General features: G+C 33.6%; 1 protein-coding gene across 1 annotated transcript in view; it reads right to left on the reverse strand.

The window, feature by feature from the left end:
* Positions 1–9,274: 9,274 nt before the first annotated feature.
* clvs2 (clavesin 2) overlaps positions 9,275–17,835 on the reverse strand; it is a 52,246-nt gene continuing 43,685 nt past the window's right edge. Inside the window, 1 exon segment of the mRNA NM_001025545.2 lies at positions 9,275–9,453. Coding sequence (NP_001020716.1) covers positions 9,360–9,453 — 94 coding nt within the window. The 3' untranslated portion in view covers positions 9,275–9,359.

The raw sequence follows: 17,835 nt of genomic DNA on the forward strand, positions 1-17,835 counted from the left end.
GCAGATTTAGTATGTCCGAGTTCCATTCATACTTTTCACATTCATACTGTATAGAACATACTTTTCTAACGGCCGAGTAGTACATTTAAATTCAAATGCAGTACCTACTGAGTGGTAGGCGGTTTCGGACAAGGCCATTGATTTTTTAGTCCTTTTACAGTTCTATATGAAATATATTTAATAGTAATATTTATTTAATTAATAGTATTTATCTATTATTTATATTTATGCTATTAATAAAGTCTCATTTAGATGAGTTAAGTAAATCAATGATTAGTTAAGTCACTGCTTTAGCTACTTTCCGCATGACAGTTTTAGCTTTATTATTAATGTATTTGTTTCATACTTTTATATCCAATATATTTAACACTTAAAACCCCAGTATCCAAACATTATTTATTCAATTGCAACTGCAATGTATTGCACTTCTGGAATCTCTGAGTATAGCATTTAATAGTCTGTGTAAATACATCTAAATGCCATTTTATATGATGCTTCTATGCCACGGAAAATGTGCCTACTTAAAAAGCTCTTGTAAATAAATATAAGAGAAAAATGTGACCACTTAATGGTGAAATGTATCAGTTTTTTTTATACCAGTTTCACTGAATTAAGCAAAATGTCCTCCTTTTCAGAGAAGGCCACCCTAATTTTAATAAGACTCTGTGCTGCAGTATATGACATATGTGTGGCCATCAGAGAGCTGCTTCCTGATTGCACACTTAAGGTGGTGTGAGCTGTTATGATGACACCCTCACTAAATAATGCAGGCGCCCAGTGGTTTTGTGCTGTGTTTGTACTCGAGGGCTCAGGGCAGACGCTCGGAGTGGGCGGCACAGAGTGAGATCGGGACAACAGGCAGATTTTGGCACCGGCTTTGTGCAGGCTCAGCAAACAAACTGTCCCTTTAGAGTGTAAACGATGACTTCAAACTTATTAGCTGCACACATAAGCCAAAAAAGGCTGGAAGAGTACTTGCTATGTAGTTCTTCGGTTTTATGAGTGAAACATTATATTATGATACATTAAATAATGCAGATTGTTAAGGAGTGATGTACTACTAGTTTTTCCAAGTACTTGCTAAAATAAAAGCAAAAAAAGATGCATTTATTATATTGAAACTAAAGTGAAAACAATAAAAATGTTAAAATGTTTATTATTTATTATTATGTAAAGCATTAGGTATTATATCTCATTCTAGTCTTCAGTGTCTTGATTCTTTAGAAATGTTTCTAATACATTGATTTATTGCTCAAAAATATTTTATTAATAATAATACTACTACAACTTTTTACTACAACTGCTACTAATAATAATATGCTTTGTATATTATAGACACTTCAAAAAGTTCAAAATATCTATTTGAAAAATATGTATTATTTTTTTTTACTTTTAATCTAAGTAGATCCTTAATAAACCAAATATTTTTTTTCACCCAAAAAGATTTATTTCTCTAATTCTAATTTTTATATTTCTCTTATTCTAAGCCTGTTTTCAGGGCTGTTTTGTTTCTGGATTATTATTTTTTTAAACAATTAGTGTTAAAGGCGTGGTCCACAGTGTATTTTTAAGGCTTGGTTGTATTTATAAGATGCAAAGCAATGTTTGCTCATGCTTCATTTGTAAAAAAAAATCTGATTATTTTTTTCACATATATTACTTTGATTGTATGCTGCTCAGCTAACATGAAAACATATTTCCTAGTTCCTCTAAAAGGCCCGCCCTTAAGTGGCTCTGATTGGTCAGCTAACATAATGTAATGTGATTCGCAGATCAGCTCAACATCACCAGGAAAAGCATCACACCTCTAATAGTATGTGCTGTGCCTCTGCTGTTATACTGTCAAGTCAGTGTAACTTTTAGCCATATCAGCTTGAGCCTGAATCAGACAGAAAATGAAGAGGACACAGCTGAACCTTATACCTGCTCTCTAAATTGAAATCTGACAAGTGTCTTTCACACAGAAAGCGGCCGCACAGAGAGACACAGCAGTGCTGCTGAAGACTGTGTGTGTTTACAGTGGTTTGACTGATAAAACATGAATTTGTAGCTAAATTGTTAGCGGTGCCAGACAGCATTTCCCATTGGTTACACCCTTGCTACAACATACCTTTAACACTAGAAACTATGCATGTAATAGATCAATTTTAACAAAAAAGATAATAATAATAATAATAATAATAATAGTAATAATAATAATAATAATAATAAATACTTACAGGTTGTGGCTCACAATCCACAGCTTCTTCTGTTATGGTTGGAGCTGCTCCTTTCTTTCTTCTCTTATTTTTGAGGATTTTCTAGCAGAGTCCATTACTGAACTGGGAGAGATTCTGGAAGCTGTCCTTTGTCAAATGCTATCCATATCTTTTTTATAATTCTCTGGAACATAATTAAAATTCAGTTGTAAGCACTTCTCTCTTTATGTCATGTCATTTGGAAGCCCAAATACAGAAACAGAGTAAGCTATGTGAAAATAGCAGCATTTGGATGGCATTTTAGCTTTCTCTGCTATCACATTACAGCGCCTCTGGCCACGCCCCTTTGCTGCGCATGGTAATTGTGCATAACCTGAATCTTTTGTGAGATCTTTTTTGTAGTCCCGAAACTTTGTTCTATGTAGGCTTTGCTAAGCTAACTTTGTAAAAGCCAATGTCTCGTTTTGCACTGAACTTTGATCACATTACATACAGAGATGTTGTTTACGTTCACACAGCTACATTACACATCAACTAAATATAAAAATATGATATCATAGTGGACCACCCCTTTAATATTCATCAAGAGATCCACTTGCTTCATTCCTAAATGAAGTAGCAGTTTTGAACAAATCAATTAAATGAATCCATGAACCAATGATTCACTGCATCTCTGGGCTGCATTAAACATTTACAGTAGTGTTTAGTTCATGAAGGAATCAGCATTTTTGAAAGAATCGGTTAATTTACATTAATGATTCAGCAAGTCATTTTGAATAAGTTAAACAAAACCATTCACTCATGAAGATTAATGTTAAAAGCATCTTTTTGTTGAACTACATTTAATATATTTAAAGCCTAAAACAGTGGTCCAACTGCAAGGTAAATACGTTCTTGATATCTCTGAGCTACATTAAACAGCATTTTAGAAACAATATTGTTAATATGGGTTTTCCTTACTACATTATTCTACAGTAGTGTTTAGTTCATGAAAAATTCAGGCAGTGATTTAATGACTCATCAAGTTAAACGAAACATTCACTCATGAAGACTGAATTTAAACATTTACAGTAGTGTTTAGTTCATGAAGGAATCAGCATTTTTGAAAGAATCGGTTAATTTACACTAATGATTCAGCAAGTCATTTTGAATAAGTTAAACAAAACCATTCACTCATGAAGATTAAGGTTAAAAGCATCTTTTTTCGTTAAAGTAGATTTAATATATTTAAAGCCTAAAACAGTGGTCCCACTTCAAGGTAAATGCGTTCTTGATATCTCTGAGCTACATTAAACAGCATTTTAGAAACAATATTGTCAATATGGGTTTTCCTTACTACATTATTCTACAGTAGTGTTTAGTTCATGAAAAGTTCAGGCAGTGATTCAATGACTCATCGAGTTAAACGAAACATTCACTCATGAAGACTGAATTTTGGATTGATGTTAAAAGCATCTTTTCTCAGATCTACATTCAACATATTTAAAACTTTAAACATTGGTCCAACTCTAATTGCAAGATAAATACATGCTTGGTACCTCTGAGGTGCATTAAACAGCATTTAAGATACAATATATGCTGTACGTTGTTGATTTTTGTCTTTTTTGATTCACTCAAAACAACATTATAACAGAAAAAAAGAACAAAGGCCAAGCTGAAATATTCAGACACAAAAACGGGTCAGATTTAAACTATGTATATCAATATTTATTGGCTGCTTTTTTCCTTTCGCAGTTTAGTTTCAGTTACATAATTTATCTCAGCATTTTGAAAGGACATATACACATATTTACTCCCATTCAACATGTTCCTTTAAACCACATGTAGTGTTCTGCATGATAATACCTCTATACTGCATGGGCTTCTCAGCACTAACACCCTATTATACAATCAACGTGATATGAAAAAGATAAGCCAACAATCAAAGAAATAACAAATGTGTTGTTCCTGTAGTCTTTAGAAAAGCTGGGGATAGCAGTCGGTTTCCTCGACCCAGGGTTGCTTTGGTTGTAACGGAAATACATGTACATATCCATGATTAACATTCCAAATGCCTAAAATACAAACAAGGCTGTTCATAATGCAGCATGACCAAAACATATACAGGAATACAAATCAATTCAAGGTATTATTAAAATACTGATCATGGCATTAACACAGCTCTACTAAATATATACTGAAATTTACACCATCGTTTTAGGCCTTCCAGCTCACCGTATCTGAACATCCTATAATTCAGGAAATGGAGTAATAAGCATTCATATAGTATCATTCTCTGAACCCAGAGTAGTTTGACATTATTCTCTGGAAAATACATTCAGATTTGAAACGACCAAATTTTCTTTTCAGCTTTTTTTAAACTCTGTTTCTGTCCATGATGAAAAAGCAAAGCGATTAGAAGCAATTTTCGCTCCTTGAAATGTTAGAACCTCAGTGAGTCATGAGAGACTTTAGATTTCGCAAATAAAAACCAATTACATTCCCTAACAAGTTGTCAGTAAAATCTAATAAATCATCACTTGGACTGTTAAGCTGCTTGTTTGAAGAGGAACAAATCAGGATATTCTTAGTGTCCAAAGCCACAGATGGAGGAAAAAACATTTGCATAAATACTGAAACATACATCATGTGAAAAATACGTAACAGCACCTAAAATACAACCCTAAACATAAACAACTTTAAAGATGAATGCATGGAATGAGTAGTCTGAGTGTATAGTGTTTAATCCGTGACATTATCAACATGTATAAAATGGAACTTTATAATATATACACACTTGACAAAGGTCTTGTCACTCATTTAAGTTTTAGGAACAACAAATAGTAACGACTTCTAGTTGATCATTTGGTATCAGAAGTGGCTAATATGAAAAGCAAAGGCCTCTAAATGATGCTTATTTTACCAAAATAAAGTATGAGCGTGCCTTGATTTTTAATTATTTCATTAGGACAGTAAGGTCTGACTTTGCTTAGGCAAAAGTCTTGTCACTTAACAGAAATAATGAACAGTATAGAATATAAAGTCATGGTGCAGTGGAAAAAGAATTAATATTGTGTATGACTCCCATGAGCTTGGAGGACTGCATCCATATGTCTCTGCAATGACTCAAATAATGTATTGATAAAGTCATCTGGAATGGCAGAGAAAGAGTTCTTGCAGGACTCCCAGAGTTCATCAAGATTCTTTGGATTCATCTTCAATGCCTCCTCCATCTTACCCCAGACGTGCTCAATATTGTTCCTTCCGGTGACTGGGCTGGCCAATACTGGAGCTTTCCTTTGATGTGGAGGCTGAAGTATGAGAAGGAGCGCTTTCCTGCTGAAGGATTTGCCCTCTCCTGTGGTTTTTAATGTAATGGGCAGCACTATTGTCTTGATACCTCAGGCTGCTGATGTTGCCATCCACTCTGCAGATCTCTTGCACAGCCCCTATACTAAATGTAACCTCAAACCATGTCTTTTACTTCACCAAACTTGACTGATTTCTGTGAGAATCTTGAATCCATGCAGGTTTCAATAGGTCTTCTGTGTATTTGTGATGATTGGGATGCAGTTCAAAAGATTATTAATCTAAAAAATCGATAAATCTTTCTTCTGCCACTTTCCAAATGATCAACTAGAAGTCAAGTTATTAGTTCTTGCTCTTACAACTGAGATTGATGACAAGACTTTTGTCAGGTAGTGTTTATATGTGTATGTGTATATATATATATATATATATATATATATATATATGCATTCTGAAAGCTAAGTATACACGGCTAAGTTTTAGATGCTGCCAGTGCATCCATACTGTATGTATGTTTCAGAAAATATACAAAAATCATTCGTAAACTTTATGCATGGATTGTAAGAAATACAAAAATAAAAACAGGACAAAACTGAACCACTGTACAGAAGCTGTGCCCACATAATTGTACATTGTATAATCACATTAAATACTAAGATAACAACAATATTCCTAAATTTGACTCTTCGGCCATGTTAGAGGCTTTAAATAAGTCTTTGTATTGTACATTTCTGTCTGGGAAAATCATTTCCTTAAAAATAAGTGGCGTAATTATTTGCTCCCGATAGATAAACAAACAATAGTAAAAGTCTGAATGCTTGGTTTGTATGCACTTGTATTTTAACTGTACTATATATTGCCCTTGTTCCTTACACACGCACACCAAAAGTAAATCCCTCAAATCAAACGGTGAAATGATCTATTGTATGTTTTAAATTCATAAACTAGCTGAAAAATCCTATTGCCAAAGAAACTGACCGCACAGCATTCCAGAAAACAGCTGAGTAATTAAGAGAAAACTATTTTCACACAATCTAAACAATAAGCTGACCAAGATAACCGTGTGGAAGCATGCACTAGCATGTGTGACTGTACAACACCATGTTTATGGCTCTGTGTAAACCAGTGTCTTAATGTTTTAGTTTGCAATACTGAATGAAGCGATTTAATGAACACTGAAGAGATAGTGAAGCCAAAAACGAATCTTTTGCCATTATTTACTCACCCTTATATATTTCTAAACTTGTATGATAATCTTTGACAGGTATTTTTTGCTTCAAACAAAGTTGGAAAAAAAAAATATGTGCCAATAATATACTACTACACTCTAAAAAACATTGGGTTATTTATTTAACCTGGTTGACCTAAATAGAGTGGTGCTTTTTTGGGTTATTTTGAACCTTTATTGGGTTATTTATTAATAACTCAACCAGTTGGGTTAAATATTTGGTTCTTTTTGGGTTATTTTTAGCTTTTGTTAGGTTATTTACTTAATAACTCAACTGGTTGGGTTAAATATTTTGAATTTAAACAGTCAGCTGATTTAACTGACACAAAACAGCTGTATTATTATGCGTACGCAATGGTGTTCTTGCATTATAAAGTTTATTTAAGCTGTAACACAATAATATATATATATATATATATATATATATATATATATATATATATATATATATATATATATATATATATATATATATATATTTCTTCTTGATGATAAAAATGTGCGCTTCATTGCAGATCTATATACGCATAAAAACAATTTCTGCTCTGCGTTAATATCTACATTTTTTGGGGGGGAAATAATACACATATTTGAGAAATTCTGCTATCATTTTCGCCTTTAGGTTCCTGCGGAGACATCAACACAATAATAACACTATATAGTGGTAAAGCCCCTTTTTTCATATTTCAGATTTGCTAAAATATACACGGTGCCCTCTAGTGGATTTGTTATCTGAAATGTGCAACAAGTCAGGTTTTGCAAAAAAATTATGCTGAGTCACGCATTTTTAATGAGCCTGGGTTGCCAAATATACTGTGGCTTAATATGATAGAAAATAGTCATAGGAATGAGAGCACAGAAGCCCACTGAAAACAAAGGAAGTTACAAGACTCCTTCTTTTTGCACATTTTTAGACTTAATATGTGAACAGACTCTTTGAATCTTGGTGGAAATACTAAAGTCAAAATAGACTCGTTCTGAAAACGTAGCTTTATATCCATTTCTGGAGATCACGAATTATGTAGCTAGAAGTACGTATGGCTAGATTTTGTCTTTAAAATAAATGCTACGGGGTGGTATGATGCCATTCCTTTTCTTGCTAAACAGCTGACCGGTTGCCTCCGTATGGAAAGCTTTCCCGCTGTAATCAGTTTGTCCAGTTGCTCGCAGCATATGTTGGCGGACATGAGACACAAAAAAAAAGAGTTAATCGTAACGACATGGTTCAAATCTGGCGAAAACATTTTCAGTAAGCAGGTAAGACAAAAACAAAAGCCTAAAAATAAAATACGTAAGTAAAAAACAGTGAAAATGTGGTAAAAACTGAAAACGTGGTGAAAATCAGGAAGCTTTTATTTTTCTGGATTGTTTTTGAAAAAACTGTCGGTTGGGTTTTTATGGAAGCGGTTAGGCACCGATCAATTGGTGCTATTTGAAAACAATATCGTTGGGGCCTAGGGAAGTCTGTTGGTGAGGTTATCAGTCAGTCGAAAGCGGCCTCTGGTGGATTTACGTGAGAAGAGCAGGTGCGAATGGCACTCGCGAGTAATTTGAGATCTTAAAAAGCATACACAGCGGCCTCTGGTGGATTCGCGAAAATTAAAACTGCAAAAAAATTTAGCTCCTGGGACGTATTTGGCACTCTCCAGAAATGTATATAGGGGTATATTTTCAGAATGAGCCTGGGTTGACTAACATACTATTCGTGTAATGCTTTATAAATATTTTTAATTCCGACATACTACCCATCACCTTCACTGTTTAGGGATAATTAGAAGCAGGGGCTGAGTAAATAATACAATTCACATTTTTGGCTAAACTATCCCAACTTCAGAAGTACTTTATCAGGTACTTGGTATGAATACAAATCTGCCTTGGAAACTACCTAAGGAAAATGGATTTGAAATAAAGCAATATTCTGCAGATCCACGACAAGAGTGTAAACAACAAGGCCATCTGTGAAGAAACAACTATAGCCAATAGTGAATGTGCCCGACCCCTTTGGGATATAAGAATACTAACCCATTAACACAGCTTAAGGTGTGGTTAAATAATAGCAAACGCTCAGGAAAAGCTCTTTCTCGGTAAAGGGGAATTTACTGTGAAACACTGAAACCTGCATGAGCGATGGTGGTTTTGCTTTAATGGAAGTAGCATATGCTTGTCAATGCGTTCCTCTCGAAATACTCCCCAGAGCGACTCCTGATTTGGGGTTTTATAAATGTCAGAAACCCCGAAGCTTTTTGTGATTCTTTATAAGCATGATTATCCGTCCTACAGTACCATGTTCTACATTATAATCACGAGAAGCACACACAGGTTATTCACAGCAGTCTTTACAAGGTTCATGTCACAATTACTCCCTCAATCTCACGTCTAGAACCGCAGTGTATTTACACGTTTGAATTGGCACTTGACAAATACATACGGACATCCGCCGTTCGCTTTTGCTTCAAAAATATCGCTCTAACTGGCAGCCCTCCGTAGTGTTCCTAGAGGCTGTTTGGTGTGTTCTTTCGTTTCTTAACATTTGCTTGCTTTGTACATTTTTTTTTTCGTGTTTTTGTGTGTTACAGGAACAAGGCGCACTCCTTCCCAGCAGACGGGGTGGAATGGTTCCTCATTGCCTGGGGAATTAAGAAGCTTTAGTCCAGCGAAAGCAGCGGCTGCATGTTCTCTTCTTCACTTTTCACTTTCTCTGGTCGTTTCAGGACACCTGGCTCCACCACGGACTGGGACCTGCGGGTATAAATAAAATATGAATGGTGTCCCCAGTGACCAGTTTTTTAAGATGAAAAACTAATAGGTGAAAAAGTTTGAGAGTGCTTTGGAAATGTATAGTTTTAACCTGGAAATAAGCGTTAAATGAAAAGCAATGAATAAAGTTGTATTTATATTTATAATATAATATAATATAATATAATATAATATAATATAATATAATATAATATAATATAATATAATATAATATAACATAATATAATATAATATAATATAATATAATATAATATAATATAATATAATATAATATAATATATTATAATATAATATAATACTTTAGAAAATATAAATAATGAAAGAGATAAATTACTTATGCACATTTTTTCAGTCAAACTTTTAAATCATTTTTAAAATTAATGAATTAATTAAATAATAAATAAATGAATAGAAAAATAGTGTCGTCTGAAAGTTTCTTGTAAAACGAGCATTTTTCTCAGCCTCCTATGTTTGTGTTCAGTTATTTCACTTTAAGGACAATAAAAACAACCTAATCTTTGCCATAAAGATTTAAATAAAAGAAAGATGCTCGTATTAGAAGAGAAGTTCAGATGGCGCTTAGAGATTTTTCCATTCGACTCTTCAAATGTAGTGACAGACATTTCTCAGTTTCAATTGTAAGCATTCTAAAATAATATATTAGCATTTTTTATAAAACATTAAAATGTCCAGTATTACTACAGTCATTAGAATGTTCTTAAAAACTATAAAATAATATTATTATTACAACCTACCCACAACTTTAATATTTATTATTTAAATGTTTCTTTTGTAATATTCCAAGAACATTAATGTCAGCATCAGCACAATAAAATCAAAAGCACGTCGTGGGAATGTTGCTTGTGGTGTCTAGCAGAGAGGTTATACAGTATGTCAATTTCCAAAACCTTTTCATTCAGTGTTCCTTGCTGGTCGAATAATCTTCCCACTCCCACTCTGACTGCAGCTACACTGGTATCCTTCAAATGACAACTAAAAGCCCATCTCTACAGAGAAGACCTGAACCCTGGTGAAATAATACCAAAACCACCTTTATAAAAAACTCCTACTCCAGCACTAAATCCTCTGAGCACAAACAAGCTACTTTGAATAACTAGCACTTCTTGTATGTATTGCCTCTTCTTATTAAATTGCTGAATACCTTCAAAATTGTAAGTCGCTTTGGACAAAAGTGTCAGCTATATAGCTAAATGTAAATGCAAATGTAAAGACATTTTCCAACAACATTATGAAAACATGAATTATGTACCAAAAATCATGCTCTCACAACATTTCCCTTAACACTGAGTGAACATTCATTAGACATTTGGACCAAGTGTACAACAAATTGTACAATTCAAGAATATTATTATAAAGCCTTTACCTTTTCTTCTCAAAATCATGAAAATGCATGTTAAACTTCCTAATATGAACGTTATTTACTAAACTTTTGTTCTTAAAATCAGCATAACGTTAGTGAAAGCTGTTGGTAACAGCTGGACCCAAATCAAACATTTAGATCCATCCACAGAGAGCCACACACTCCGTAGTACAAATGAATGATGCGTTGTGCATGTCACACTCGTTTAAAGTGAAGGATGCATAATGGAACATGTCATCTTAGTTCACTGTGCTGGCCTACTTTAGACTTCGCCCTCTCGTAAAGGCATAAGAAGCTTTGAGGACAGTGTGCTGTTGTTCATCAGCACAGATCTGGGGCACTTTCCTACGACAGACACATTTAAGCACAAACCTGTGACTGTAATCCTGAAAATTCCAGAAAAAAAAAACTGACACCTTATCTGACAACTGCTGGATTTAATGAAAGGAATCCAGTTTGCACTCCATTATGTTCAGTAGTGTGAATCTATTGGATGCACTACTTAATATTCAGAAGGAAATAATGTAGGACAAAATAATTCCTCCAGGATTTGCCTGAATCGTGAAAAGTGGGTTATGATACAGTATGTTGGAAGTATGTTACTGTACAGTTAGCCAGCCATTATCAAAAAATAATCCTTCAAGTATGACATGCAGTGAGCAATTAAAAACACGAGTGGGAAAACAAGAAACAATAGCCTGAATGAAAAACAGCAGTCCAATGCTTTTCTTTTCCCCATAATAGGCGCAATTTTTAAAGTCAAAAGTCTTTAGTCTTTAAAAGTTTTAGGAATAAGAAGTGTTCACCAAACCCAGCAAATAAGTTTGTGTTTAATAGAGGTCTAATAGACATTTAGACATACACAGCTTGGCTAAAACGATGCTAAACTTGGGCTGTCAGTGAAAATCTAATAGACATCTAAGAATAGTCCAAAACTAGACAAGTCGTCAAATAGACAGATCAGACAGACTTTATAATGTGTAGTCAAACGGAGATGGCAAAATAGGCTTTTAGATACACAGCACCTTTAGAATTGAATAATCTATAAAGTTGCAGTTTAAAGAATTTATTTAAGTAAATGATTAAAAAAAAAGTATACAGGATTTAGAAATTGAAACACAGGCTTGTAGATGTTTTGAATAGTTTGTTTTTCAATGTGTAATTCACGTTAACTGGCAATTGTTTTTGGTTGTCGTCTGTTAGACCCATGTGACGTGTACTGCTTAATCTTGGCCAGGACGCTCTTGTAAAAGAGATTTTTAATCTCAATGTGTCTTTCCTTGTAAAATAAAGTTTATAATAATAATAATAATAATAATAATAATAATAATAATAATAATAATAATTATTATTATTATTATTATGATTATAGTCATTCATTTCTGTTTATTTGATGACTATTCTAGTTTTGACCTATTCTTAGATATCTATTAGATTTCCATAGACAGCCCTCGTTTAGCCTCGTTTTAGCGACCATAGACGACCATGTTTAGACATCTATAAGATATCTATTAGACATCTTTTGAAAACAAAATTATTTATATTATTACATTATTTTGCTGGGAAGTGATGTGTATGTATGAATTCAATAAAATAAAAATAAACACTATAAAATAGACATTAATATGTTGGAATAAATATGGAGAATAGATAAAAAACAGCTCTCACATGGTGTTAAACGACAGAATATAAAGATAGTTTTGAAGCTAGACTGTTAATATTTGTGCCTTATTTATCAGAAACTGTGGAATGAACCGCCAACTATTCCAATGTGTGTTTTACGCAGTGGAAGCCCCTTCAGTCAAAACCCAGAACTTGCAAACACTTTATTTATAGCCCAATTTAGCTTATTCAATTCACCTATAGCGCATGTGTGAACCAGCAACCTTCTTGCTGTATATACTGTATATGCATATATACTGTATGTTGGAGACTATATGTATATATATACCGTCAGCTAATATTAACTTACACTGACGAAGGGCAGAGGGTGGCTGAAGAACTAGTGAGAGATTTCAGCTGCTGTCTGGGCTTTCACTGCCTTTTTACACCTCCCTTTCTTCATGTGTTTAATACTTTTTCCCTGTGTCATTTCATTTTATTACACAATTTAATTTGTCAACCAATTAAATTAGTTTTTTACATATATGTATTCCTTTGGTTGTTACCAACATCTGGTGAAAATTTCAAGTCAACAGCACCTTTAGAAATATGTTTAAGGTGACGTGTTCAATACTTATTATATATCCCTGAGACTGTATAGACTGAATTAAATATCAATAATTATATTTCATCAGCAGTTCCCAAAGTGAAAGCATGATTATCTATTTTAATCATTCAACCCAAGAGAAAATAACCCCCAATGCAGAGTTCTGCTGTAGCTTAGATTGTTATGTACATAGATGCATTATGTGTGAACTGGGAGATTTCGTTTCAGAGCCAAAGCTGTTTAAGGAACAGTACTTTGATCTTGGCAGCCGGAGAACATCTAGGACACGCAGCGCCCCGTGGACACTTTGACATCATTCACACACTACAAACAGTTGCATCAATGTGAGCCATTGTAAAGGCTATATTTGGTAGCCAGTGTCTCCCAGCTGAGATATTTGCCACAGGTACACCTTCATCATGTGTGTTTTTATGCTCTATTTACATTTATGTTAACACTGTGAATCATTTATCACAGCAGACAGAGTCTTTACTTCCTTGTGCTGATTTCATGACCCAGTTAGTCATGACAACCCACAATCTTTTTCATGATGTGAAAGTTGCCTTGATCTTATGACCCTTTATAGCTCGCAGCTAGCTCTATGCAACTCTCACATGGTCGCCCACTTAAGCTTAGCAGGGCTGCGCCCGGTCAGTACCTGGATGGGAGACCACATGGGAAAGCTAGGTACTCCCGGAAGTGGTGTTAGTGAGGTCAGCAGGGGGCGCTCACCCTGTGGTCTGTGTAGGTCCTAACGCCCCAGTATATTGAGGGGGACTCTGTACTGCTCACTGAGTGCCGTCTTTTGGATGAGACGATAAACCGAGGTCCTGACTCTCTGTGGTCATTAAAAATCCCAGGATGTCTTTCGAGAAAAAAAGTGGGGGTTTTACCCCGGCATCCTGGCCGAATTTGCCCACTGACGTCTGTCTATCATGGCCTGCTAACCTCCCTGTGTCATAAAAAAAATGTCTGTAAAGTGCTTTGAGTGTCTAGAAAAGCGCTATATAAATGTAAGGAATTATTATTATAGGGAATGTTGTATGAAGTTAATTCTGATCTATTGTCTGAACTCACAATAGTGACTTTTTAATTATTAAATATTAATAAATTAATAAATAATAAATAAATTAAATATTATTATGTTTTACTGTTTTCTTATGCAATTCTGAGAAAAAATAAATAAATCACAGTAACCATTTATATAGTATAATCTTAAGACTTCTGTGTCGAAAATGATTTCCAAACTTCCATACCTTGACTTTTGACCATGGCCAGATGGAATCTGCAGAAGTTTTTTGCTATTTCTGCGGAGTATTGGTAAAAATCTGTGGAATTATTTTTAGGAGTATCATAACTAAAACCTTAATATATGAAATAAAAAGTAATACCTTTTTAACTTTTATTTAATGTTTAAAAGCAAATCCATTTGACAAACAAAGCAAGTATCTCATATTATATCTCTACTAAATGACAGAAAATATTACTTTACAAACTGTGTTGTACATAAATCAGATGAACATTTTCATATTAGTCAATAATATTACTGTAATTAATAAAAAAACTGAATAAATTTAGATTAAGCAAATAAACAGAATTAATGATGGGCTAAAAATCTACAGAAATCTGCGGAATTCTGTGGAAAATCTGAGAAAAATCTGCAGAATTCTGCACGGGCAGATTCCGTGTTGGCTTACTTATGACTTAACCCTGTATAGGCAACTCACTGAAAACAGTGTTAAAAAGAGTGTTACTTGGGTTTAGCACAAAACTTTTATTCAAATATGTACATATATATTGTAATTAATGACAATGAAGTTATCATGGTTCATTGCCCGATGAATGATTAAAAGCATAATATGTAAAAAATGTTTCATTGTTCTATATTTTGCTCTATATTTATTTCTATATTTAGCTTACATGTTGTCAAATATTTCAAAGACCGGTAAAATCCAGAAAAATAAGCTATTTTAACTAATGACACAGATTGTGTCCTGTGTGGCCATGCTAATGACATCCCGAATTTACAGTTTTTTGTTTTTTTTTCCTGATTCTGCGGAAGTTTTTGCAATAGTTTTAGAACTTCCAATTCAGTTGCCAGTGGGAGAAATGACTAGGAATAATAAATATCAGAAAACATTCAAACTACTTGCTCTACAAGCAAGTGTGTTCATGACTATACATAAATAGTAGAATAATATAATAAGAAAATATCAGTTTGCGACATCAAGCAGCGTAACAGGCAGTTTTTTTCTTCTAAAAATCGATGGAAGCGAATGAGACTTAAGGTCTTGAGCTAAAAATATAATATAACAGATTATCCAATACGAAAGTTAATCATTTCATAATGATTTGTTTGTAAATGACCATTTTAAATGGATAATGTTGATTATCAACAGTGTTTCTATTCAATGACGTCAGCTAATCAAAACAGTGGCCAGTGACTCACAATCTTTAAAAGGATAGTTAACCCAAAAATGAACATTTACTCATTATTAATTTACCTTCAAGTGGTTGCAAAGCTTTATAAGTTAACCTGTAACTACTGACTTCCATAAAGGAAAAACCAATAGTGTAAGTCAGGGATGTCCAAACTTGCTCCTGGAGGGCCGGTATCCTGCTTAGTTTAGTTCCAACTTGCTTCAACCCACCTGCCAGAAAATTTATAGTATGTCTAGTAAGAGCTTGATTAGTTGCTTCCAGTGTGTTTGATTAGGGTTGGAGCTAAACTTTCTAGGACACTGGCCCTCCAGGGCCGAGTTTGGACATCCCTGGTGTAAGTCAATGGCTACAGGTATCCAGCTTTGAGTGTGTAAAGAGTGTGTAAATAATGACAGAATTTTCTGATTAGTTTGGATGAATTATCAATTTCAATGACCTGCACAAGAGTTTAAAATAATTGTTTTACTTTAAATATAAAGGTTCTTTATTGGCGTTGATGGTTCCATGAAAAACCTTCCAAAGAACATCTAAAGAAACTTTTCATTCCACAAAATGATCTTTGTAGTAGAAACATGTTCTTTAGATTAATAAAATGGTCTTCGCACTATTAAAATACACTACCTAACAAATGTCTTGTCGCCTATCCAAGGTTTAGGATCATCAAATAATAACTTGACTTCTAGTTGCTCATTTGGTATCAGAAGTGGCTTATATGAAAGACAAAGGCCAAAATAAAATATGATCATGACTTGTTTTAAATGATTAAGTCTTGTCACATTTACAGAAATAATGTACAGTATAGAATATAAAGTCATGGTGCAGTGGAATATTCATTAATACTGTGTATGACTTTCATGAGCTTGGACGACTGCATCCATACATCTCTGCAATGCCTCAAATGACTTATTAATAAAGTCATCTGCAATGGCAAAGAAAGCGTTCTTGCAGGACTTCAAGAGTTCAAGACTCTTTTGATTTATCTTTAATGCCTCCTCCATCTTACCCCAGACATGTTCAATAATGTCCATGTCAGATGACTGGGCTGGCCAATCCAACTCATCTAAAAAAAAAAAAAAAATCTACCTTCTGATGGAAGTCAAGTTATTATTATTTGCTCTTACAACTGGGATCGACGACAAGACCTTTGTCAGGTAGTGTAGGTGCTTTGAAAAACTGTTCAACAAAAAAATTATAAAAATCTGTAAACCTTTTTTTTTCTTCTATGGATTCACTGCTAAAACACCCCTTTATACTTAGGTGAATGACCTTACATAAATCAGTCAAACCATGCAATCCTCTATAGTCATGCAGGAATGGACTGAATAATACTGATTTTATTAATAAGTGCTGTGTTTAATGATGAAGCTGGTGAGTCAGTTGCTAGGCACTGCAAGCGAGAAAGAGCAGACAGTATTCTGCTTAACTGTGACTCCTTCAACAAACACTGTGGCTTTTTTACGCCTCTAGCATAGATGCTTATTTTTGTTATCCAGAGCGATTCTCTTGATGATTCCACTTGAATGAAGCCTGCAAGCAAGCAAACGCTGTTTCCATGGCAAGCCACCAAATGAAGTTACTTAACAAGCACAACAGAAATAAACAGCAAGCATAATATGAGCAGGATGATGACCTCACATGCTTGCTTCAAAAAACTTGTATTCAATAAAATGAAATGTAGTTTAATTAAATTTATGTTTTTAAATGAATAAATAATGCTGAAATAAAAATAAATAGTTGAATAGTTGAAAAACAAAAATGTAAAAGTTGTGAGCTATTAAATAAATAGACGTTGAAACATGAAAAATAATAAAAGCTATCATTTAAAACCTAACTATAACTATATAACTATAAAAAAATCTAATTTGCACTAAAATAAAAATGCACTCAATTAAATTAAATACTATATTTAAGTTTAAATAAGCAATAAATATTGTGAAATTGTTGCATTTAACAGTTAAAAATGAACATTTTCATTCAGAAATTGTTATATTCACTAAAAAAATGTGCTATGGGAAGATAGAAAGGACAAGTTTAAATCAGAAAAATGTTCTAATCTTTGTGATAAATAAATAAATAATTGTTTTTTGCCAGAATTCTGATTTTATAACTCCAACTGACACATTTTATCTCAAAATTCCAACTTTTTCCCCTACAGTTGCAACTTTATTTCTAAGAATTGCAAGATATATAAAGTAAATTCTGATATTATAACTCACACTAGAGACTTTTTATGTCAGAATTCTGACTTTTTTTCTCGTAATTTTAAGAAAGTTTATAACGATCTAGGCACAAAGTCTAGAGTGCATGGTGCAAAAGGTCTGAATCTTCTTTT

This window comes from Danio rerio, chromosome 20, assembly GCF_052040795.2.
Source record: "Danio rerio strain M-AB ecotype USA chromosome 20, GRCz13ab, whole genome shotgun sequence".
NCBI classification, from domain to species: domain Eukaryota; kingdom Metazoa; phylum Chordata; class Actinopteri; order Cypriniformes; family Danionidae; genus Danio; species Danio rerio.